The 23,536-nt window shown below is 49.5% G+C and overlaps 1 protein-coding gene across 2 annotated transcripts in view; it reads right to left on the reverse strand.

Moving 5' to 3' along the window:
* The window catches only part of Znf395 (zinc finger protein 395), a 40,426-nt gene that overhangs the window by 5,518 nt on the left and 11,372 nt on the right, over positions 1 to 23,536 (reverse strand). Inside the window, exons 2-7 of one of the 2 annotated variants that reach the window (XM_052191173.1) lie at positions 8,268 to 8,535; positions 6,793 to 6,998; positions 4,541 to 4,650; positions 1,966 to 2,195; positions 1,158 to 1,258; positions 81 to 381 (exon numbers count right to left, since the gene is read on the reverse strand). In XM_052191173.1, the coding sequence (XP_052047133.1) occupies positions 81 to 381; positions 1,158 to 1,258; positions 1,966 to 2,195; positions 4,541 to 4,650; positions 6,793 to 6,998; positions 8,268 to 8,510 (1,191 nt within the window). In that variant the 5' untranslated portion in view covers positions 8,511 to 8,535. The remainder of the gene's footprint in view (positions 1 to 80; positions 382 to 1,157; positions 1,259 to 1,965; positions 2,196 to 4,540; positions 4,651 to 6,792; positions 6,999 to 8,267; positions 8,536 to 23,536) is intronic. The other variant, XM_052191172.1, reaches the window with a different exon arrangement.

The raw sequence follows: 23,536 nt of genomic DNA on the forward strand, positions 1-23,536 counted from the left end.
TTCATCAAGGTGCTCAGGGGCCTGCCCTCTAACAGCCGGTAAGCACTGAGATCCAAGCCCCGCATACGTTCGTCCCATACCTGGTATGCATGGTCAGCCTGAATGTGCCAAAAGGAGCCAGGGGCTGACTTGCTGAGTGCAACTGAGGGCAGGGAAGACTCCAGGCCGGGGTGTTCTGGGCCAGACGACTGGACTTTGGCTGGAGGCAATGAAAGAGCAGCAAGGGACGGGCTGGCCACCCGGGAGGTGGACGCTGGCTCGCCTGTAGGTGTCCCAGGGGCAGGCGCAGCAGCCACAGCCAGAGCAGACTCTTCTTTCATCTGCATCTCTGTGTAGTAAAAGTCTTCCTCCCGCTTGAACTGATCAGAGTCAACAGTGTCCCTGTGTGGAACAGACATTAGGCCGTCACTGAGGGCACGCTGCCTTGGTTCAAAGCCAGAGGAAAGAACGTTACAAGGACGAGTTGGCAGCATGTGCCCACCCACAAAGTTAGGTGAGGTTCCCAAGAGAACATCCAGGAGCCCTGCTCTCAGAGGATGTCAGCGGGGATTAGAACACGCCCATCCACGGGGGTTGTTCTTCCCTGCACGAGAGCTCACACAACATCAAACATGTATGAGCACAGACCCTGGCCTGGCACAGGCCCTCTTGGGGCACCATCTAAAGCGTGCTCTCAAGGCCTGTGAGGCGGTTCGTGCCAGAGCTGCTGCCCAGAGGGCTCTGTACAGAGATGAGACCCTTACTAATGTCTCATCTAATTAGCCCTACAGCTGATACAGACCCAGCTCCCACAGGCAGCTGTAGCAGAGTAAGGCTTGGCCACAATGCTTGGGCCACAAGGCGTTGCCAGCGAGCAAACTAAATGGTTGTTTCTGCCCAGAACTGAAAACTCTTGCATCCTGCACCAGGGAAGAGGATACAACCACAAGACGCACAGAAAGACACACAGAGCTCACTCCCTGGCAACAGCACCAACACTGACCCGCAATGCACAGCATCTCCCTGGCCAGCAAAGGCGTCATTCTCACAGTGGTCAGGGAGAAGCTCCTACAGGAAGGCCTACAGCAAAGCCTTTCCCTAAAAGCACTCTGGGCGGTAAGCAGGGCGGAGGCACACCTAAATGGCACCTTAGGCAACAGGCACTGCTCTGTACCTACCCCAGGTGGAGGGCCTTGACGTGTCGTTTGATGCCCACGATTGAACGAAGAACTTTGCCACAGCTGGGCCACAGGCACTTGTACATCACCTTCACAGAGTTCTAGGAGGGAAAGAAATCTTAGCAACTGGTGCGTGTGAATCCTCTCCCCGGCTTCTCTCATCGCCTGATGGGATTTCAGCAGGACCCAAAGGAAAACACTCAGGGGAAGGGCCTCCCAGAGACCACAGAAACATGCACAAGAGAACTCAGAAGTGACCCGGTGGCCGGCCACATTAAAAAAGAAGAAAAATGTAAATAAAAAATATATCGATGGGGGCTGGAGAGATGGCTCAGCAGTTAAGAGCACTGACTACTCTTCCGAAGGTCATGAGTTCAAATCCCAGCAACCACATGGTGGCTCACAACCATCCGTAATGAGATCTGACGCCCTCTTCTGGAATATCTGAAGAGAGTGACAGTGTACTTACATATAATAAATAAATCTTTAAAAAAAAATATATCGACTAAAAAAAGGGGGGGAGCAGTGCACACTTGTAATACCAAGAGGCATGACAGAGGCAGGCAGATCCCTGCGCTCACGGCTCACCAAATAGAGAGAGCCCGTCTCGACAACTAAGATGGGGTGAGGTACCTCCACGTGCACACACCCCCACAAACATGCACACCCACAAAACGAAAACGAAGAGGAACCAGCTGCCTCTGTCTGGGGATTTCACGAGTGCAGCGAAGGAAAACTAGACCTGCGGGGTGCCTGCTCCTCTAGGGATGGCCACCCTCACATACTCACACGCTCCCTGGTCACCTACCTTCCTCTTTCGTGGGGCTGGTTCATCTAATAGGAAAGGGTCGGGATCAGTCTCAAAGCCATGATCAGTTTGGGGAGACCCAAAGGCATCCCCCAGGTACTTGGGGCTGGCCTGCGGATGGGGGGGCGAGGGGGTGGAGCTGCCACTGCTCCCGCTCCAGTGCCCACTGCTGCCACTGTCTGAAACATCACCGCTCTCCTTCCACGGGTCACCGCAGGCTGCACGGGAAACTGTCCAGACAGAGAGGGAGGGTAAGGAACACTCAGGCTTGTCCCCAGGACCAAAGGAAAAAACGAGTCAGTGAATAATAAAATTAAAATATTATTATTAAAATTTCGGTTATTAAAGATACACTTCCTGAGCTACAAGATGAGAGCAGGTGCAGACTCATGGCAATTTTTGGTGCGACAACTGCTCTGCCTGCTGGACATTTTCTGGCACGGCCACACGGGGCATCACTGACCCGCACAGACGCACACTACAACTACAGTTCACTGAGGATTAATAAAAAGAATACAACAAAACCTAGTTCACGCTGTCCATGCTAAAAAGAGGACCTTTTCCTGGTCCCAGCCTGGCTGAGAATGTCCTCTCAGTGGCAGCGACACAGGGACACCTTCTTGCAAAGTTTCCTGAAAATGCTTTTCAATCATTCCACCTCGGACAAGTGCATGAACGTCTGTGAGTGAAGGAACCCGCTCAGAACTCTCAGACCACACAGCCAGGTGGTTTCCAGTGACAGGAGGCCCCGTCTCACCTGTCACACAATGGCAGCCTGCCCCTCGGACTCAGAAGTCCAAGAATGCAACTAACAAGGGGGATTTTCATGGTGAGTTTTCCTTGATTTGTGTTTGACTTAGTTCTTTGTCTTTTGTGGTGCTGAGGATGGAGCTGGGACCTTGCTCATACTAGACAAGCCTCCTAGTACTGAGTGGAACCCCAAGTCTAGATTTTTACTTTTTAGATTGATGGGGTCTGTAGGGCTGCTTCAGGTTCAGTCTAGACTCTCTGGTGCCTTGTCTTCAAAGCTCAAGCCAAGCCAACTGATAACATAATCTGAAAGTCTATTAAACAGCAAGAAAGATAGAAGAAAACCTTATACTCTCAGCATCCCCAGCTCCATACCCAGACATAGTCTCTTGACCCTGGGCTCAAAGAGCCACTGTCACACCCTAGGATCCCAGGACAGCTCTGAAAGCTAGGCCGGCTCTGAGGCCCCATGTCTCCAAGCCAGGCAGGCCCTCTTTACCTCTAGGAGACACTTGCCCAAACAGGATGCTGGGTAAAAAATCCCCTCCTCCTTAGATTCCCCCTGCCCAGTCTCAAAGCTATCATCACTTGCTTTTCCTGGAAACTGAGAAATTAACACGGCTACACGTAGAACTTAAAAACAGTAGATGTTTGGGGCAGAACTCAAGAAGCATCCAAATCAACTGACCATGGCTCCATGAACATGGACCCAAGAGGGAACTCCAGACATTTTTCTCCCCTTCAGCTACTTTCCTGAATCTGCTGACTCAACTTCTTGAGAATTTGGCATCCCTCCTCAGGGTCTTCCCTGTGCTCATTAAAGTCGGCTGCACTGCTGGGCTTCACCACTAGATGTCCCCACGTGCAGTGCTGGTCTCTGAGTGGAATAATTACAATTTGCTTTCAATGTTGGATTTCTTGTGAAGGACATTTGTAAAGGCCACTTTCCTCTCAGTGTGAATTAGAAGCAGCTCCGCATTCTCCTACAAATGTTTAAGTAGCTTTTAAGACTGGCAGATAAGGAATATCCATTAAAATAAATTTAAGTCACTAACAGTCCTGTCAAAAGCCTTACTCTGCAATCCTTTAAGGTGCTCCCACCCCACTTTAACCGGCAACCCTTCTTTAAGCCCACGGTACTGTATCGGTACAGTGTGTGGGAGTCATAACCCAAAGAATTTTGTTTGCATCTATAAATTAGAGGTCATACTATTGGGAACTTTTTATTACTCTGTGTGTGTGTGTGTGTGTGTGTGTGTGAGAGAGAGAGAGAGAGAGAGAGAGAGAGAGAGAGAGAGAGAGAGAGAGAGAGAACACATAAGTAAGTAAAAGTCAAAGACAGCTCAGTTCTTTTCTTCCACCATGCGGGTCACAGGTTGTCCGGCTTGGCAGCAAGACCTTCAGCCCGAATCATTTCGCTGGTCCATACTACTGTTTTGTAATCAGATTTGAGACTTCAGCTTAGGTGTTTGGCTGTAAGCCCATGCTGAGAATTGATGAGGCTGTTTTGGGCACTGAGAAGTGAATATTGACAATTGGAAGCCACCAGGGGACCACGGAGCACAGTTCTGCTTTTGTAAACTCAGTAAATATTTCTGTTGGCCTTGTGCAGGCTCCCCCAGAACGTGCTTGAGTAGCCAGGCAGCTGGACTTGGTGCTGAGTTCTGTCAGGGTCACAAAGCACCAAGTTTCTGCTCAGGTGAGGACACTTAAGAGACTGCAGAACCCTACTGCCAAGTTCACACTGGCAATAGAAGCTGGGAAGACAGGGCATCAGTCTTAGGTCTCTGCCAGGCCAGGAACCAATCTAGACCGACTTGCTCACCAGAGAAGATGGGCTCAGCCCCGGGAGGACTCTGCACTACAGGACTGCAGGACAGAGACGTCAGCACCATGGCGGCCATCATCTCGTCCATCTCCACCGCATCCGACTTCCTGGATTCAAATGAGCAGAGACTGCGCTTACTTCCAGGCCTGGCTGGTCCACAGAGCCCACATCTGATTATTTTGTGGGGTCACCTTTCACTGCTATGTTGTCCCCTCACAGCCCCCACCCAATCAAGCAGTACAAGCTCAATGGAGGGTAAAGCAACAGTCTATGGAGAGTGCCTATTCCGATGGTGCCTGTTAGAGTCAGAATAAGCAGGTGGTCCCCTCTTAAACTGCGCTGACACCTGAGTCAGCACCTGCCCCCGCCCCCCCAAAACTCTCCTCCTAAGCCTGCAACTTAAAATGGAGCATTTTATCTGGGCAGAGAGAGAAGAGTCAAGAAGATAAGGGGGAAATAAATGATGCCCACCGGATTCTAAACACTAAAATTATATCCTTCTCCTGTCTTATATTCAAATTTAAGAGGAAACAATTACACTAATGGGTCTCTCTCCCTTCTGCCAAAATAAACACAGCATTCTGTTAGCTTCTGAATGTCAACAGAACCCATTACATAAGCCAATGAACAAACAGACCAGGATAAAATAAATAACCAGATGAAACCATCTCCCGCTGTTAAAACTCCATGCTTTAAACAGGCTGCATAGAATTTTACATCTTTTCTTCCCCTCTAAATTCATACAGCTCTATGATTTGGAAGTAAAATAAGCGCTATCTGAAATGTAAAGTATCTGGGGATAATCAGAATGTAATGAGCTGCCAGGGGCTTACCTACTTCAAAGGACTGTATTCACTCATTCTTTATACACCAGGTCTGCTACACTGTGCAACTGGGTTTGAAGCAGATGGACCAAAGCCATTAGCATAGTAAACACGACTTTACATGATCTTTGTGTTTTCACCTCCTCAGAATAGCAAAACAAGTTCTCTGTCGGCCTTGCACTGGATACAAGAGCAGACATGCTGCTCCTCTGGTCTTAAAACGCGAGGACTGCTGGGCCAGTGGTATGGCTCAGTGGGTCAAAGGGCTTGCTGCCAAGCCTGATGAGCTGAGTTCAGGGTACAGTCCCCACAGAGCAGACGGGAGCTGGCTCCTGGAAGCGATCCTCTGCTGTCCGCATGTGCACCGCTGCATGTGCACCACTGCATGCAAACACCCCTTACACAACAAATAAATGAATGTAATAAAAAACATGTCTTAAGCCCCCTGATCCGCCAGCAGTTCCCTTACCCAGAGAAAAAAATGGGATAGAGTTTAGCTGTTTGTATATCTTGCATGCAAAATAGTTCAGTTGGCAAAGTTTTGTGGTTTATTACTATTATCATTACTACTATCATTATCAGTGCATGCTGTGTGTTAGTGCACTCACGCCACAGCACATATGTGGAGGTCAGAGAACAGCTCTGTGGAGGCTCCTCTTGAACTCAAGTTGTTGGGCTTGCACAACAAGTTCTTTAAACCTACTGAGCCATCTCCCGGCCCCAGGTTCTCCTTTTAAATCTTAAAAGGTCAATATAGATAGCCCACAGGGTGTATCAGCATCTAGAGTCCCCGGGCGGCATTATATCCCTAAGGTCTAAAGCAGGTATCCATTCTTCACCCAATGGTTGTTAGCACCCAAGTGAAGAATCAGACCAGCTGTGCTCCAGACACGGCCTGCTGCCTGCCTGTGTCCAGTTCTGAGCTATGAGAGGACGGCTTTACCTTTTTAAATGCTATTCAAGAATCAAAAGCGTTTTAGGCCTTGGCAGATAATACATGCAAATGATACTGAGTTACGAGAAAGTTTGGGGAGCCTGATTAGTTCTCATCAGTGGGAGCATGGCTGTGCCTACAGGCTTTAGGGTCTGTGGCTGTGGCCACAAGTGGTCATGACAGAGTCTGCTTGGGCCACAGGCTAAAACCACCTTCTCCACCCTAGAGAGAATGAGCACCGGGACCAGATTTAAGCCATTTGTTCCTGTCTCCTCTTCTGAAAAATTATGAGCTGAGTTTATACTTTCACCAAAGCACATACAGTCCACCCCTAAGAGAGTTATGGAGAAGAAAGGATGTTATCTAAGCTTTCTTGAAAGGATGCCTCTTCTGTACCTAGCTCCACTATCCCTGCAAGCAGGTACCTAAGACCCCACATTCCCTGCACCGTGCCCCTGCCCACACCTATGACCCTCACCACTCCTACAAACCTCTTCGGGACGTCGATGTTCCTAGACACGGGCCTGTAGGCTGGCACCTGGGATGTGGCACCCTGCAGCTCCGCCGGCCACACCTCTTCCACCTTACAGCAGATCTGTAACTTCTGGTCCAGCAGCCGGACGGCCACCTTGTCCTCAGCCCAGCTGTGCTGCTCCACCAGGCCCCTGCACTCCTGACCCCCATACCACACACAGACCTGCAGGGGAGAGATGGTCAGTGGTCAGTGCTCAGCAGCTCCCACGCCAAAGCCCCTGGAGATCTGCACTACAGGTATCGGGAATGCCTGCAGCAGCCTATGCTTAACGATGCTAAGATCTGGAAGACATTTCCCAGTGTTCGCACGTTAGACACTTGATCCCCAAGACCAGTGTCAGGAAGCGTGGCCTACTGTCTGTGAATGTCACAAGAACTTCTGCTCTCTCAAATGGCCTGTCATAACAGGAGAGTTATCCAGAAAGGGGGACAGCAGAGAGCGTGCTAACTGTTCTAAAAGCGAACAGAACCTCATTCTCCTGACCCTATCCTCCTCATGGGCTTCCCAGTTTCCGGAAGGTTGAGCCAAATTAACTACTGTCTACCCCTACCCCACCGTGGCATTCTACTGCAGTGACCTCATCGGGCCAGCAGAAAGCAGGTGTTCCCAGGCACCTGCTGTCCGCCCAAGCACCCAGGCAGGCCACAGGGATCAAATCTTCCTCCTACATGATTTCCGCCCTAGAAGACAGTGAGCAGGCCAGCAACTGGGGTTTCTGTGGCTCTCAAATTAGTCTCATCCTTCAGTTACTCACTCTCCTCCTCCTCACCTCCAAACTCTTAAACACCTCTTACTCAATGCTTTTCTTCTGGAGAGTTCTAAGTCCCCATCTCTTCCCAGCATGCACTGGAAAGGGAGATGGTACCCCATCTCGTCAGGGTACCAGCAAGTTAGAAGGCTAGCTTATCTCATGAGGACAGAGGTCTAGTGGGCACCAAGCTTCATGGGAAGACAAAGGCCAAGTCCCTGGATGGACGCTGGAGGAGGCAAAGGCAGGAGCCCCTCAAATCTGGATCTAGGACCGAATCAGGCCTCGGTGCCCATGGCCCAGCCACAGCAAAGGGATGCAATAAAAACAAAATCTCCCAGGTCTGGCCTGCACCTCCTTCTGCAACTTCTGCAACTACCTCTCTGGCTCCTACAGTCTAAGGTCCTCATGCTGCCTACCTCTGTGAAAGGCGGCAGGCAAAAAGCTGCTGCATTAAGGCCATGCGTTGATCTGAGGTTCTCAGTATCCCAGAATGCCTAGCCGCTTCCCGCGCCCGCCCCCACCCCGCACATGACAATCATGGAGATGCCCTGATCTGAAAGGAGATCACTGTCTACCTAGAGCCCCAGTTTACCGGCCTTCCAGCCTATCACTCGGGCACCGGCAGTCTTCCAGTCCCAGTTCAAGAGACAGGGTATGTGTCTGTGCTGGGCTCAACCTACCTTCTGTCCAGGCTGAAAGGCCACCTGTGGGTGACTTGAGGTACCCAGAGCTCTGAGGACCTCCTTGGGCGGCTCCTGGCACACAGGTTCCTTAGAGGTGAGTGAGGACGGGGATGTGGCTCCTTCTGGCACTTCTATCTGTGGCTCCAGAGGCAAGCTGGCCCCTGAGGGCACCTCGGTGGCACTAGGTCCCAACACTCGGGCTCCCAAGAGGGAGCGCTTACCAAGGCGTCGGGACAGCATGCTGGATACTCTGCTCCTCAGTCTGCTGAGACAAAAGGAGCAGTGAGTCACTCACTCACACTCTCTCTCTCTCTCTCTCTCTCTCTCTCTCTCTCTCTCTCTCTCTCTCTCTCTCTTGTGTGTGTGTGTGTGTGTGTTAGCGCACACCATGACACACACATTCATGAAAGGGAGAGAAGAACTTGCAGGAACCAGTTCTCTCTTTTACCACGTAGATTACAACTCCGGATATCAGGTTTGGTGGCGATCTGCTTTACCTGTTGTGCCACCATGCTGGCTCTATCTTTTCATTATACAAAAGTAATACCTATTCCTATGAGGACGAGTAACAAATACTGATAAACTCAAAGGAAATCAACTCACTTGCGAGCCCGCCTCCCCCAAACACCCAGCGGCCCCCACTCCCGTTTTCTAGTTTTTATTTTGTTAAGACTCCTGTTTCATGTAGTTCAGGCTGAAATTTCCTCTGCAGTGGAGGATGACCTTGGATTTCTGATCCCGCTACTCCATCACCCAAGTATTCACCAGCATGTCCAGTTTCTGTGGTGCTGGAGGCCAAACTGGGGCCTCCATGATGCTACGCAAGTACTTCACCAACTGAGTTCCCAGGCCCAGGCCCGACTCACAGGTCCTTCTCTAGAACACCCCTCTCCTTCTATAACTGTGCTCACACTTTCTGTTGCTGTTTTGTTTTGAGGCAAGGTCTTGCTAGGTGGCCATGGCTAGCCTGGAACTTACTATTCAGGTCAAGTTGGCCCTGACTGGTGACAATCCTCCTGCCTAAGCCCCCTACGTGCTAAGATCACGAGTATGAGCCATTTCACCCAGCTCCGCCACAACTTTATTTCTATAGAAATGAAATCATTTTTGGTAAGCTTGTTTTCACTTAATATGCCAGCTAACCTTTCCCTAAAACATGAAGTATTGTTCTATAAAAACAGCCACCATGGTCCTTCACCCGGTACTGCCAGACTAGTGCTGGCAGCTTTCCGTCAGACACGCAGACTCCCAAGCTGGGTCCCCTTCAAAGCTGCAGACAACCTTAAAAACACACCTTGCTCGTTTTCTCCTAGAAACCACCGGATCTGGAAAGGTGGTCCTGTGGTTACAAGCACTGGCTGCTCTTCCAGAAGACTCACATTTGGTTCTAGTACCCACATGGTAGCTCACAACCATGTATAACTAGTTCAGGGAATCCTATGACCTATTTCTGGCCTCTGCCAGCACCAGCACAGACACAGACAGACATGCAGACAAAGCACGTGTATGCAGAAAGTAAAAATAATAAATCATTAAATAGAAGAGGAAAAGCCAGCCTCTGCCAAGCACACTGTCCCCACATCACGTGCCTCTCCACTCCGCTGGGTCCCAAACCATACCTCGGGTCTCCGCTGCCCCAGGTCTACTTGTCAACTCAGCTGAATGTGCATGGGGCACACTCTAGGTGTGGTGGGGCTGGGGTGGGCATTAGAGCACCAGGGCTTTCGGGATCTGATTCCAGCTGCTGCTTCCCCAGCCCAAAATTATCAGGCTAATTGTACGCAGGCCAAATATCTCAAAAAGGTATCCGAAAGTTGTGCAGTGGTGGCACATGCCTTTAGTCACCCAGCACTTGGGAGACAGAGGCAGGGGGATCTCTGAGATTTCGGCCAATTGATGGTCTCCAGAGTGAGTTCCAGGACAGCCAATGTTACAAAGAGAAATTCTATCCCTCCCCCCCAAAAAAGTATTCTAGCACATTACATTCCTCCTTCCCCCTTCTCTCTTCCTCTTCCTCAACGACCCCTATCCCCTTTCCCTTACCAATCCATAACCAGAATCCTGTTAGGGCCATCAAGATAACTCAGAAGATAAAGTCACTTCCTACCAAGCTTGAAGACCTGATTCTGAGCCTCAGGATCCACGGGGTGGATCTGACTCCTGCAAGTTGTCCTCTGACCTCCATACACACACAAATAAATAAAAGTAGTGAACCACATCCCAGCCCTAAATAAATTCCCTTTAAACACTTGTTAGCATCAAATGTCTTTGAGCTGTTCTATGAGCCCTTACTGTCTGCCCTGGCCTAAAAGTACCTCAGGGCTGATTTGTCTGGGACCCCATCACAGCCTCACCCCTCCCCCATTCTCATTCTTTCCCCAACTAGCCAGACAAGTTCTACTAGCAACGTCTACAAAACCCGACCAAGACAGGCAAAAAATAGCTATAAAAGAAGAGGCGGAGAGAGTGAGCCAGAGGGGACGGGGACGGAGGGACAAGGCCCTGGAAATCAACACAAGCAAAGCTCACAGAAACTCCTGGAGGCTGAAGCAGCACGCTCAGGAGGGCCTGCACGGCCTGCTCCAGGGCCTCAGCATAGATCCAGCTTCCAGTTTCTCTGTATAGCCTGGCTCTCCTAGAGCTTGCTTTGCAGACCAGGCTGGCCTCGAACTCAGAAATCTGCCTGCCTCCCAAGTACTGGGATTAAAGGCCTGTGCCACCATGCCAGGCTGTGTCATCTTCTCTTAAATGAATAAACACACAAATGAATGGAAACTTAGCCACCAGGGTAAAGGTTAACCCCAGAACTGACCCTTCCGCTTGCTCAAAGAGGGAAATCAGTTTCCCCGACCGGAATGGCGCTGGGTATGTCGAGCCCGGAAGGGCAGGCCTCATGTTCAGGAGTAGCTGGCCAACATAACCCCACAAGGCTTTTGTGCTACTCTCTTTTTTTTTTTTTTTTTGGTTAAAGTTTTGTGTTTTCTCTTTCTGTTGGGTGTTGCTTTGTTTTGTTTTGTTTTCTTGGTGGTGGGCAAGGGTATTGTTGATGTGTTGGGTTTTTGTTTGTTTTTGTTTTGCTTAAAATTGGGTGGGTAGAGAAGGAAAGAAGATCCGGAAGGACTTGAAGGACAGAAGAATATGATCAAAACATTTAAATTTAAAAACTGTTTTAAATAATAAAAAATATAATAATAAAAAAAATAACAGCAAAAGGGTCCTAAGAAAGAGGCAGCCAGGCGGTGGTGGCGCACGCCTTTGAATCCCGGCACTCTGCAGGCAGAGGCAGGCGATCTCTGCGCGCAAGGCCTGGCTGGTCTAAGAGTTCCCAGACAGCCAGGGCTACACAGAAACTCAGTCTCAATAAGGGGGTGGGAGTGGGGGAGAGAAAAAAGAAAAGAAGGAAGGGAAGGGGAAGGGAGGGCAGAAAGGCAAATACTGAGCAAGGTGGAACGGTGGTTCTCTGCTCAAAGTCTATAATCTGAGATTCTGGCAGCTTGGCCAGGAACACCCCCACCCCACCCCACCCCCCCGAGAAACAGAGCAAAGATGTGGCATGCAGAACCCCCAAGTTAGGTGGCTGGTGCCTTCATGCTCTCATAGAACTTTGTGGCTACAATTAGAAAAAAAAGTGCCCCAGATAAATGGCTTTTAAACTGCAGCCACAGGACAGGGTATGTGACTCAGTGTAAGAGAGGCCCTGGGTTCAAGCCCAGGCACAGGAGGAAAACAGGAACACAGAGCAAAGGAAAGCTAGAGTGTAATGCCACTGACTGACAACAGGTGGCAGCACTAACACAGAGAAAGCACCAGTCCTTTTCTTGCCCTTCCCTACCCCCAACCCCCAAAAGAAACCCAGGAGCTACTACCCCCACTTTGCTGAGCGGAAGTTTAGGATTTCTAGTACTGAAAATGAAGCCTGCGGTGTTTCCAAAGCTTGGTTCCCAGTCTTCAGAAAGAACCTGAGATGTTTGGGCAACAAGCTCTGCCGCTGTTTTTGGAAGCCTGTCTTCTTTTTAAAGAATGCTCTTCTGTTGGTTGGTAAGCCTGGACCTTCCAGAAGCCAGAGGGATCTGCGCAAATAGGCCGCTCGCCTGCTCCTGGCCTGCTTCCACAGGCTGGCTACTTTCTCCAAAAATCCACTCAAAAGCACACATGTTGCTTTCAGAATTCAGAAGTAATGAAGCAATAGCGACAGAAGCTGGCCGGCAGGACGGGCAGAGCAGCAGGGTCACACCTATTCTGGAGGTGCTGGCTGATCTCTGCGTGCAAGCTCTCCCTCCTCCCGGCACGCACACAAGCACGCACGCAGCTTCCTCTTTCAGGACCCTCTTCCCTACCAGGACGGTACCTGGACCAGCCTTCTATCTGCCATGTGACTCTTCTGTGGCAGCAGAGAAAAGTTAGGAAACCTGTATTGTAAAGTAATAAGGACTGGATTTCGGCGTGTGGCTAAATCCACTTACAGGATTCCTCGATGGGCCATAAACTCATCAAGTGGTCTCAGAACGGCATAAGGGGCATCTGGAGTCCCAAATGCCGTCATCAATAGGACAGGGATCGCTTATGTGCTTTGGTCAATGTCCAGTCTCAGCAAATGCATCCTGATGTGCTAATGGCCTTTAATGCAGACGTCTGCTCTCCGTTACATAACTGAACCTGACAGAACGAACGGTAAAGCAAACTCTATGGTCCAGAGTCACAAACTGCCACTCATCATCACGTGATGGCTACAACGGCTTCTCTCTCAGCAGGCGTCTGCAAGTACACAGAGCTGCATATGACAGCTGTGCCTCTCACTACCCATGGCACTGTGGCATTGCCATGACATCACCCAGCAGCACTTGCAGGACACGGGTCAGAAGCCAGGGGGTTATTACACAACTCGTGGGACTTTTGTCAGAGTTGAGGAGGGTGAAGTCTACATGAGGTGTCTAACTGCAAAAGCTCCGATGCTCACTAAGCTGCTGCTGAGGGTCAAAATGAAGACAAGAGGCTCCAGTTAAACCTCCGTTTCCATGTCTTTAAGATCTCACCGCCGCAGCGGCCACTGCCGGGCGGTGGTGGCGCACGCCTGTAATCCCAGCACTTGGGAGGCAGAGGTAGGTGGATTTCTGAGTTCGAGGCCAGCCTGGTCTACAGAGTGAGTTCCAGGACAGCCAGAGCTATACAGGGAAACCCTGTCTTGAAAAACCAAATCCAAAAAAAACAAAACAAAAAGATCTCACAGCCTGAGTTTTTAGTCCTTAACATCCGGGGTGCTGCCCTCATCCTTTGCTGGAGAACTACCAGGTTTCTTTTTTTCCTTTAAATCTTTAATATTTAAACTTGAGTTGCTTTTCAGTGTTATGTTCTAGATTCATCCAGAGGACAGAAGGTTACCAGGAAACCGTGTCTCCTGTTTGCAGCAGATCTCCAAAGGGATCTCTTTCTATCCACGACTAGCTAGTATCTCGGCCGATAGGTGCCGCGTCCGCTTGTGTGTTAACAGTGATTATGAGCAAACACATTCATGACCATTTTGGTTCACAGGCCGCCATTTTGGTTCACAGGCCACCATTTGTACTTTGGCACATCCCATCCCCACCAGCTGGTGGTTCTCAAACCTTTGACGGAAAAACAAAACAGAAAAACAAAGCCAACAACAACAAAACCTACCCTACTTTGGGTTTTTTTTCTCCCCAGAAACAAGAGAAAACCCTACCTGGTTTCAGTTAGAAGCCCCGGGAGGGGCTGGAGAGACTGCTCAACAGTCCACAGCAGGAACTGTTCTTACAGAAGACCCCAGCTTGATTCCCAGCGCCCATGTCGCTCACAGGAGCTCTGGTGGCATTTCCCGCCCTCTCTTTAGACAACTGCACTCACACGCACACACTGAGCCACACACACGTAATCAGAAATAAAAATAAATCTACAACAAAAAAGACTAAATCCTGGTGAGGGTTAAACCAAAGCCTCTAATCTCGGCCAGCCAGTTCTTCTGTGTGTGTGCACGTGTGTGCACTCTGGGGACATGTGTAGGTCAGAGGGCAACCTCAGGTGTCTGTCCTCATCACCCACCCGTGTACGCTCACCCTTCTGCTCTTTAGCTCCCGTCTCGTTGCGGGAGCTGGGGTAAGAGATTCAAGCTGCCATGCTGTTTCACTTGGTCGGAGGGACTCGGACGCAGCTCTTCCTTCATCCCTGTACCTCTAGAGCACTTCCTGTCCATCATCTCCCGGGCGCCTGTGTGTCGTTTTTAGGGAGGGAGCATATACATTTAAGATTTTCATGCCATGCTCTTGAGATACACAGCACTGAACATGTATTAGTGCTCTATGTGGTATTTCTAAATCCATTGGCCTAGGGCTGGTGAGTGGGCAACAACCTGATCTGATCGCCTGGACACACGTGGTAGAAAGAAAGAACCAAGTCCTGCAAACTGCTGACCTACATACATCTACATACATGTACTGTGACATGTACACCCACACTGGAAACTTAAATAATGTGATTTCTAAAATTTCAAATCAGCTGTCCAGATAATAAAATTATTCTCGGGGTTTTCTAATTATTGTCTCTTTCTGAAGGTTTAAAAAAAAATGAAATTTAAATAAATTCAGCCAATCAAAAATCAGGGCTGGACCTCTCTCCACAGCATCCGGTAACGGAGCAGGAACGAAGCCTCTTACAGTTTGAGTAACAGATGTAACAGGATAATGGAAGGGAAGAATAATGGTCTCAAATAACAGAGCCATTTTCATATTCCAGCGATGAGCCAGAGAAGCAGGTCATCTGATCTGGTTTCCAGCAAATAACAAACGAACCTGATCAGCAAATAAGCCTGTGGGTCTCACGGCCCAGCTGGCATTCAACAGAGTGACAGAGGCGGCTCTGTGCTGCAGAGGCAAGGAAGGAGTTCACAGCTCTCCCCAGCAACCCGCTCCCACCCTGCCCCTCACTCTCCTCCTGCTCCCCCCAGCTCTTTAACAAACACAGGGTCCTTTGTTCCTAACTGTCCTGTTGACAATGCTCAGCACAGCGCCTAACACCAGGGAGGGCTCTCCTCTGAAAACCTCGAACACCAAGAGCTCTTGTATGGTGCCACAAGGTTGAAAATCACACACGTGACTACACATGTGAAAACACACACACACACACACACACACACGTTAAAATTAACGTGCAAGGAGCTCCAGAGACCACTTGGTAGTTAAGAGCAGTTGCTGTTCTCACAAAGGATCAGGACTCATTCAGTTCCCAGCACCCACACAGCAGCTGCAACCAACAGGTCCTGCAGATCCAACACCTTCTGACCTCAGAGGCCACCAGTTATACACATGACACATACATGCATGTAAGCATACATACACACACACACACACACACACACACACACACACACACGGGTACAGTGAGAGAAAAATAGGTAAAATCACGTTGAAGGCATGTGACTATGAAACTAATGACTCAGGGATTTTTGCAGATATTCCCAATTTGGGGGCAGGGTGCAATAACTGAAAAGCTTCTGTTCCCAGAAGCCTCTGCTGAGGAATACTCAACCAGCAGCAGTGGGACTGCAGAGCCATTTGCAGACCGTCATACTTTGCCTGTCAGTCAAGGTTTATTATTTTAATCAAGTCTTCCCAGGGCCCAGATTCAATAATAGTTTGAGGCCCAGAAAGAAGGCTAAGCAGTTAAGAGTATTTGCTCCAGCAAAGGGTCCTGTGGAGTTCCCAGCACCCACACAGCAATGAGTGACCATCCGAAACTCCAGTTCTAGAGGATTTGATGCCCTCTGCTGGACTCTTTGAACACTGCATACAAGTGATACAGGCAAAACACTCATACACATAAAACAAATAAAATTGCAAGTAAACAAAACAAAAAAAAATAGTTCTAAAAAAGACCTGCTACTTCCTCTGACATGCAGGTAAACATCAAAGCAAGGAAGAAGGTTGGAGAGACAGCACTGTTGTTAAGGGTATTTGCTGCTCTTGCAGAGGACCCCGGTTCAATTCCCAGCACCCACTTGGCAGCCCACAACTCCAATTCCAAGGGTTCTGGTGCCTTCTTATGGCCTCTGCAGGTACTGCACACATGTAATATACATGCATGCAAAACACCCATACACGTTCATAGAAAAAGTAAAGTAGTTTTGTTTTGTTTTTATAGACATAATTTATGTATCTGAGTGTTTTATATGTGCACCATGCCCACGCCTGGCTCCCAAAGAGACTGCCAGACAACATCAGATCACCTAGAACTAGTGTTTCAGAGAGTTGTGATCCGTCATATGAAGGCTGAAACTGAACCCGGGATCTCTTCGAGAGCAACAAGTGTCCTTAAACACTGAGCCATCTCTCCAGCACAAGGCAGGGTCTTAAACAGCACTCAAACTCGTTCTAAGATTGTTTCAGAAGAGACAGTCCTTATAGTGCAGGCAGGGCTGTGATCCCAGTTCATCAGGAAGTTGAGGCAAGAGGATCCCAAATTCAAGGCCTGACTAAGCTACACAGTTAAGTTAAAGGTAAGCCCGGGCAACTTAGTGAGGCTCAGTTTCAAAGTTCTAAAAAGGTGAGAAGGGTGGGGTGGCCAGCACTTGACTAGCATGCACCACGACTCTGGGTTCAATCCCTAGCTCTGAAAACACACACACACACACACACACACACAGACAAAGAACAGGCAAAAAACCAGGCAATATCTAGGTGCAATCCCTATGGCCCTGGGTCCGAGAAGGCTGAAGCAAAGGAGAACAGCCTAGGCAACATAGTAAGACCCTGTTTCAACCAGCAAAAAAATACATAACAGAGAGGGAATGCTGTGGTTAAACCTGACTGAAACTGGGCTCACACTCCTCCCCAGAGAAGACAGAGAGATAAAGGAGTGCTGACTTGACACTCTCCCAAGAGCCAGGTCTCTGGGGTGGGAACTAGGAGCAGAGCCTCCCCAGGGAGACAGGCCCCAGACAGCTGGTGGTTCTGCGGCTTTTCACACAGCTTGGGAGCCCCCCCCCTTTCCTCCCCCCAGAGCTGGAGCTCAAGGAGCCAAGGAGGAGCAGTCAGGCGGTTCCTGTCTATTCTCAGCCTGACAGTCGATTTGGGGGCCTCTGTACTTTCCTGACCCCTCACCCTACCCCAGCAACCCAATAAAGCATGGGGGATGGCTCGGGGCCAAGGTGCCCATCACTGAACTGGATCCCTGGGGCTCACACGGTGGCAGAGTAGAACCAACTCCTGCAGGCGAGGCTGTCTGCTGATGGACTCCACAGGCACAGGCAACAGGTGCATGCACAGACACACAATGAGCGGATGTAAGATCATTTTTATTTTGGAGGGACAGTAGTACCCCAGTTTTGTAGCCGAGAAAGCAAGGCCACTTGAGAAAGCCACTCTTTGCCCCAGATCAGCCTAGGACCGAGTGGAGGGGCTTAACAGCACCTGGGTCTCCCTTCTCCTGGAATGGGATGGGGGAAGGGCGGGTGACCCAGGAAAGAAGGGGCCTCTGAGATGCACCTGAAGGAGTGACAGGCCAGGCTAGCAAGATCCACACCCCAAAACATAAAGCGGAGGCATGAGTTTACCCCGAAAGGGAAGCTAGCGAGAGCAGCACCCCAGGTCCCTCCCAGCACTCTCGGGTGGTGGCAGCCTCCTTGAAGAAGCGGAGCACAGGATAGAATTTTTTTTAAAGAAGTGGTCAGAACGAATACCCTTTGGAACTTGGCCACCATTTGAAAGGATTAACCTCAGACCCCGGTGATGGCAAAGGAACAGAATGGCTGCTGAGGTGAACCCATTAGCAGAGGAGGCTGCAGGGCTCAGACGTCACTGCTGTGAATTACCACATTCCCTGACAAGGCCAAACAAACAAGCAGGAGGCTTGGAGGAAGAGCCAAAGTGCCTGGCGGTGCTCCTGCCTCCATGGATAGGTCATCCCACAGCCCTGCACCTTCCCTGTGGCGGAGAACCAGGCCTCAGGTGCCAGCAAATGCGCCACCGATGCAGGTACCAGGCTGGAGGATGAGATTTACGACTAACGATGACGATGACGCCGACGCCCGCAGATGATGATGATGACGACCAGTGCAAACACACACAAGAGACGCTGTGCCCACGGCAGAAACACTCAGCAGGGAGGGTGGAGATCAAGGCGTCACCTAAGTAACCCTGGCAATCAGCATCCACTCCAGAAGCCACCAACAACTGCCATGTTAAGTCCGAAGCCCCGCACCTCCCCTGTGGAGGTGAGACTCCATCCGCCTCACTAAGCCAATGGCTGCACATGGCGCCAAATCCAGAAGGACCGAGTTCCTCTTGTGGCGGTGAGGGCCGTGATAGATAACACAGCAAGGGAGTCGAAGCTCTGCACAGCCACTGTCCACAGCAGACATCTAGGAACTGGCATTGCAACTGGGGTACCCTACCAGGACTGAAATACAACTACTTCCTCTCAAGGTATCTAGAAGCCTACCATGGGTGAGCCCTAATTAACTGAAACTCCAACCAAGCTGACTACAGCAAGCTGGGGGAAAGAAATCCAACCTCTTGCTGTTAGAGGCCTCCTCAGAGCATGCTCAGTGAGAGCCTAGACATTTGGGGAGTCCAGAGTGAGGGCCTGCCTGTCTCCCACATGACCAGGCGCCTGTCACCTCTCTTCAGCTATGAGCTGCTCCCCTGCTCTCTCCCCCTGTGCCGACATCTGTCTTGGGGCCCTGCCCAGGGTGCTCAAGGCTGACTGCCAAACTTCCCCGGGGTGTGGCCTGGCCAGCCTCGTGGAGCAGATCCGGCCCACACTGGCGCTAAGACACACTTGAGCACTGACTCACCAGAAACCTGGGGCCAGCGGTACCGCTGAGCGAAGCCCCAGCCCCTAGCCATCTGCTGACATAGCTGTGCAAGGCCTAGCTCCTGAAGACAATGCTAAGTGGAGAAAGAAGACAATAATGGTTCGCTCCAACCCTGCCTTGACAAAGTGTGTGTGGCCTGCCCAGAGCAAAGGCACACATCCATGACCCAGAGCACAGCTGCTCATGCCTGCTTCATTACAACGGTTGGTTACAACACAGACAGACAGGCACGGAATAGGAAACCTGACACACAAACCACAGTCTTTCAGAGGCTGTGTTCAGGGCCAGTCCAATAGCTTTGCTGATCAACTACCCAAGCTCTAGAAACTTGCAGGGCAGTTCGTAACTTATACTTCATTTAATCCTCCTAGATAATTCATAAGATAAGCACCCTGGTCATCCCCATTTTCCAGATAAGCAAAATGAGCCCCAGTGAGTTTGAGCAATTTTCCAGAACCACAGACACAAATGACAGCTCTCAGCTGGGAGTTCAGATGGTCAGGATTCCAAAAACCCTGAACTCTTCAATACAGCCAGGAAGGTCGCGCACAAGCGAGGAGAGGCGAGGCTGCCTAGGCGGGATGGATGACTCTTGAGGCTCCTTGTTAAAGATCTTAAGTCACAGCGAGGTCAAAGTGGCACTGGTGGTTGTGGCATGAAAGGGGAAATGGGCCCTGGGGCGGTGATCCAGGATGGGGCTCTCCCAACAGCAGGGCCACCCCCCACCCCCCCCCCCACCCCCGGGGACAGCAAATGAGCTCACACTGCCCAACTTGGTGACCTTCAGGAAAAAAATAAAGTCTCCATATGCCTTGGTTACTATACCTGTGAAATGGTAAAACACACACTCTCACATACACACTCATACACAGACAGACAGACTCCCAACCTTGGTCTCCAAAGACAGACACAAGCATACACTCACAAGCATACACTCACATGCACACACACACACACACACACACACACACACACACATGTGCACACACAGATACACACAGAGGGAATGACTTAGTTTTTTGCAGTCTCAAAGCTCTTCTTCCTAAATATTCTGATTCCCCGGGTCTGAGAGAGAACATAATGAGGAAATGCATGTCAAACTCAGGGCTCAGCTATGCAATAAATGTTAGACGCACACATGCAGTGCCACCACCTATAAATAGGTATAAATTTGCTGGTCAGTTAAAAATAAAGAAAGAAGAGATCTTTGTTATCAGGAAGAAAATTTTGTTTAATATATCACATGGAACAATGAGTTGGGTAGTGTCAAAAAAAGAGGTAGGTGTGTGTGTGTGTGTGTGTGTGTGTGTGTGTGTTTTGTTGTTGTCTGTATTGAGTAGGTACACATCTGCTACAGGGCCCACGCAGACGTCAGAGGACAGTGTGCGGTATTAGTCTTCGCCTTCTACTGTGTTGTTTGATGGTGTCCTGCAAACACCAGAGTAGCTGGCCCACAGCTTGAGGGATTCTCCTGACTCGGCTGCCAGTTCACCAGAGAAGCACTTACTGAAGTGTGTACTGTACCTACTGTACGTGGGTCCTGGGATTACCGAAGTGTGTCCCTGCTCTATGTGGGTTCTGGAAATTCAAAGTCAGATCTCCATGCTTGTAACATCTCCCCAAAAGAGACTTCTAATAACAGATATGGGGCTGAGTAAGGCTATATAAGGTTTGTGATACAGTACTTGGCTAGCATACACAAAGCCCTAAATTCAGTCCTCCCCCCAACCCCTACACACACAATAAATAATCACTAACATTTAAAAGGAGAAAACAAAATTTACCACTGATAAGGACAGTAGCAGACACCCAAAAATAAATAAATTAAATAAATAAATAAATAAATAAACCAACCAGAATCTTGCAAGTGTAGTACAGTAACACTCCCCAGACTCGGGCATGTACATCTGTGACCAGAATGCCATCCTACTGTAGGCACAAAGGCCAAAAGCAAGATGGCGTCTATCCAGAACGCACATCTGTAACAGCACAGAGGAGGCTGAGCAGGAGGATCAAGATTTAACATAGAGATTTGGCTCACATAGAGAGATCCCATCTCAAAACAAAAACAACAGGGGCTGGAAAGATGGCTCAGCAAATAAGAGTGCTTGCTGGTCTCCCAGAGGAACTAAGTTCAGTTCCCAGCACCCACTTGGGGTAGCTCATGACACCTGCAACTCCAGCTTTAAGCCTCAGAGGATCCACTCCCTCTGACTTCCACCTGGAAAACACATACACACCAATAAATCTTTTCTTTTTAATATACTTATTTTTATTTTATGTACATTGGTGATTTGAATGAATGAATGTCTGTGTGAGGGTGCAGGATCCCCTGAACAGGAGTTATAGACAGTTGTGAGCTGCTGTGTGGGTGCTGGGAATTGAATACAGGTTCTCTGGAAGAGTAGCCAGGGCTTTAACTGCTGAACCATCTCTCTAGCCCCCTAAATAAATCTTTCTTATAAAGACAGGCATCTTGCCCAACACACCGCAAATAAAAATATTAACTAATTAAAAAAAAATCAGGAAGGAAGAAAGAAGGAAGGACACAACTCCCATAAAATTAGAAAACTATCCACCCTGGGGACAATGGTCACTCGCCTGAAGAGGAGACGACCTGCAACGCTCCGTGCTATGTGGTAAACAGGGCAAGCTGAAAAGGTCAAAGCCAAGAGGGCTCTGGGAAAACCTGCCAAGTGGGAGGTAGGGGGTGCGCTGGTCTGGACACCAAATCCTGAAAGAACAGAAAAAGAAAGCCTCTGCAAACACCTGTGGGAGAGCAGAAGGAAAGTCACCTGACACCCCCACCTCCACACAAGAACTGGAATGCATTCCTAGGTTTGAACAAATGACCCTAGTGTCCTAGGGTCAGAATATAAGCTGCCTTCACTACCTGCAGAGGTATCTGAGGGTTCTCCCTTGTGTATGGGCAATCATATCAGCACACAGATAGCCCTGGAACAGGACCATAGCTGACTCTCCATTACTACTTTGGCTCTATCAATGGAACCTAATCAGCGTTGGTGCCATCTAGGAGTTCTGCAAAGAGCAGGCGCCCATGGCTGAAAGTGCAAATAGGAGCTCCTTTCTCTTACATAAACCACTGGTGACCTGTGTGGCACGGGTCTACAACTCTCATGGAAAACTAAAACCACCTCTCAGGGCCGCACCCCAGCTTGAGCAGTGAAACCATGCTTAGTCTTCTGAAGAGCTCAAGGAGAAGACCCACAGGTGAGTGGAGTCTCCGATGAGAGTGAGGAGCTGAGAATCGCCCGTTCTGGGTCCGTCGCACCGCACCGCACCGCACCACTCATCCATCCACCCCGTGGCTCTTCACACCGGCACTATCAACATACCAAGGTCCTCTGGGCATGGGCCCAGATATCAGCTTTCTTAAACACCAACCCCTCTCAGATACCAGCACTTGGCCTGCATGGTGAGTGAGATCCAGAGAACACACACCTAGCACGCGCTAAATCCTGCCCTCAGAGTACAGCGCAGGCGTCCTTCTGTCCATGGTAACTCTAATTCAGAAGTGGCCTCCTATCCCGCGTCTTCATCGGGATGTATGATACTTACCCTACTACCCAAGGACTCCTCTTCTCAGGTCCCCACCAAAGAGAAACCTCCCAAGAGCTGCAAAGGCTACAAAGGCTGCAACAATGTTCTCTAAGGGCATTTGGAACAGAAAAAAGATAAGACTTAACTTCTGTGTCTATCAGTTAGGAAAGATGAGACAATTGTTCAGCCTTCTAAATCTAAGGAGGAAATAAGAAGATACCCTGGTAAGGTATACCACATGCAGCATGGTGTCTTTGACTCTTAAGTCCTAGAGGCCCAGCTATAAGTATGCAAAACATCCAGAGAATATCAACAACCCTAGGACAGTGGTTAACCTCTGGGAAGCTTGGGGGAGGGGGAGTACTAGAATTAGAAGTAGTTGTCAAGAAAGCCTTTTTTTTTTTTGCCTGCTTAAAGTCTACATTTCTTCCCCTATAGAGAGTATGTCTGTATATTATTTATGCAATAAAACTCTCACTCATTTATTTTTTTTTAAAGAAGAGTTTGAGACCCTGCTCAATACATTTTAATAATGTGTTTAGTTAAGAGTGACTTCCACTGGAATCTGGCCCCGGCCAGCCAGAAGGCTGCAAGCTCAGCAGTGCACAGACTGTGTGCGCTTCAAGCCAGCAGCTCGTTTTGCAACACGGATCTTATTTCAATCTCCCAAGAACAACTCAAGTTAACTTTGTGGAAACTCTGCAGATGGTTAAATTTTATGTCAGTTTGGTGGGGGGAGGGGGAGTGGAGTATGTCATGGGGACTTTGGTAATCCAAAGGGATCTCCTTGGAGCCACTCCAGTTCTAACCCATACTGCAGGGCTCCAAACCAACAAGCTAAAACACACCCTAGGCACACAGGCATGCACACGGCCCGCAC

The sequence above is a fragment of the Apodemus sylvaticus genome, chromosome 8 (genome assembly GCF_947179515.1).
Source record: "Apodemus sylvaticus chromosome 8, mApoSyl1.1, whole genome shotgun sequence".
In the NCBI taxonomy this organism is placed as follows: Eukaryota; Metazoa; Chordata; class Mammalia; order Rodentia; family Muridae; genus Apodemus; species Apodemus sylvaticus.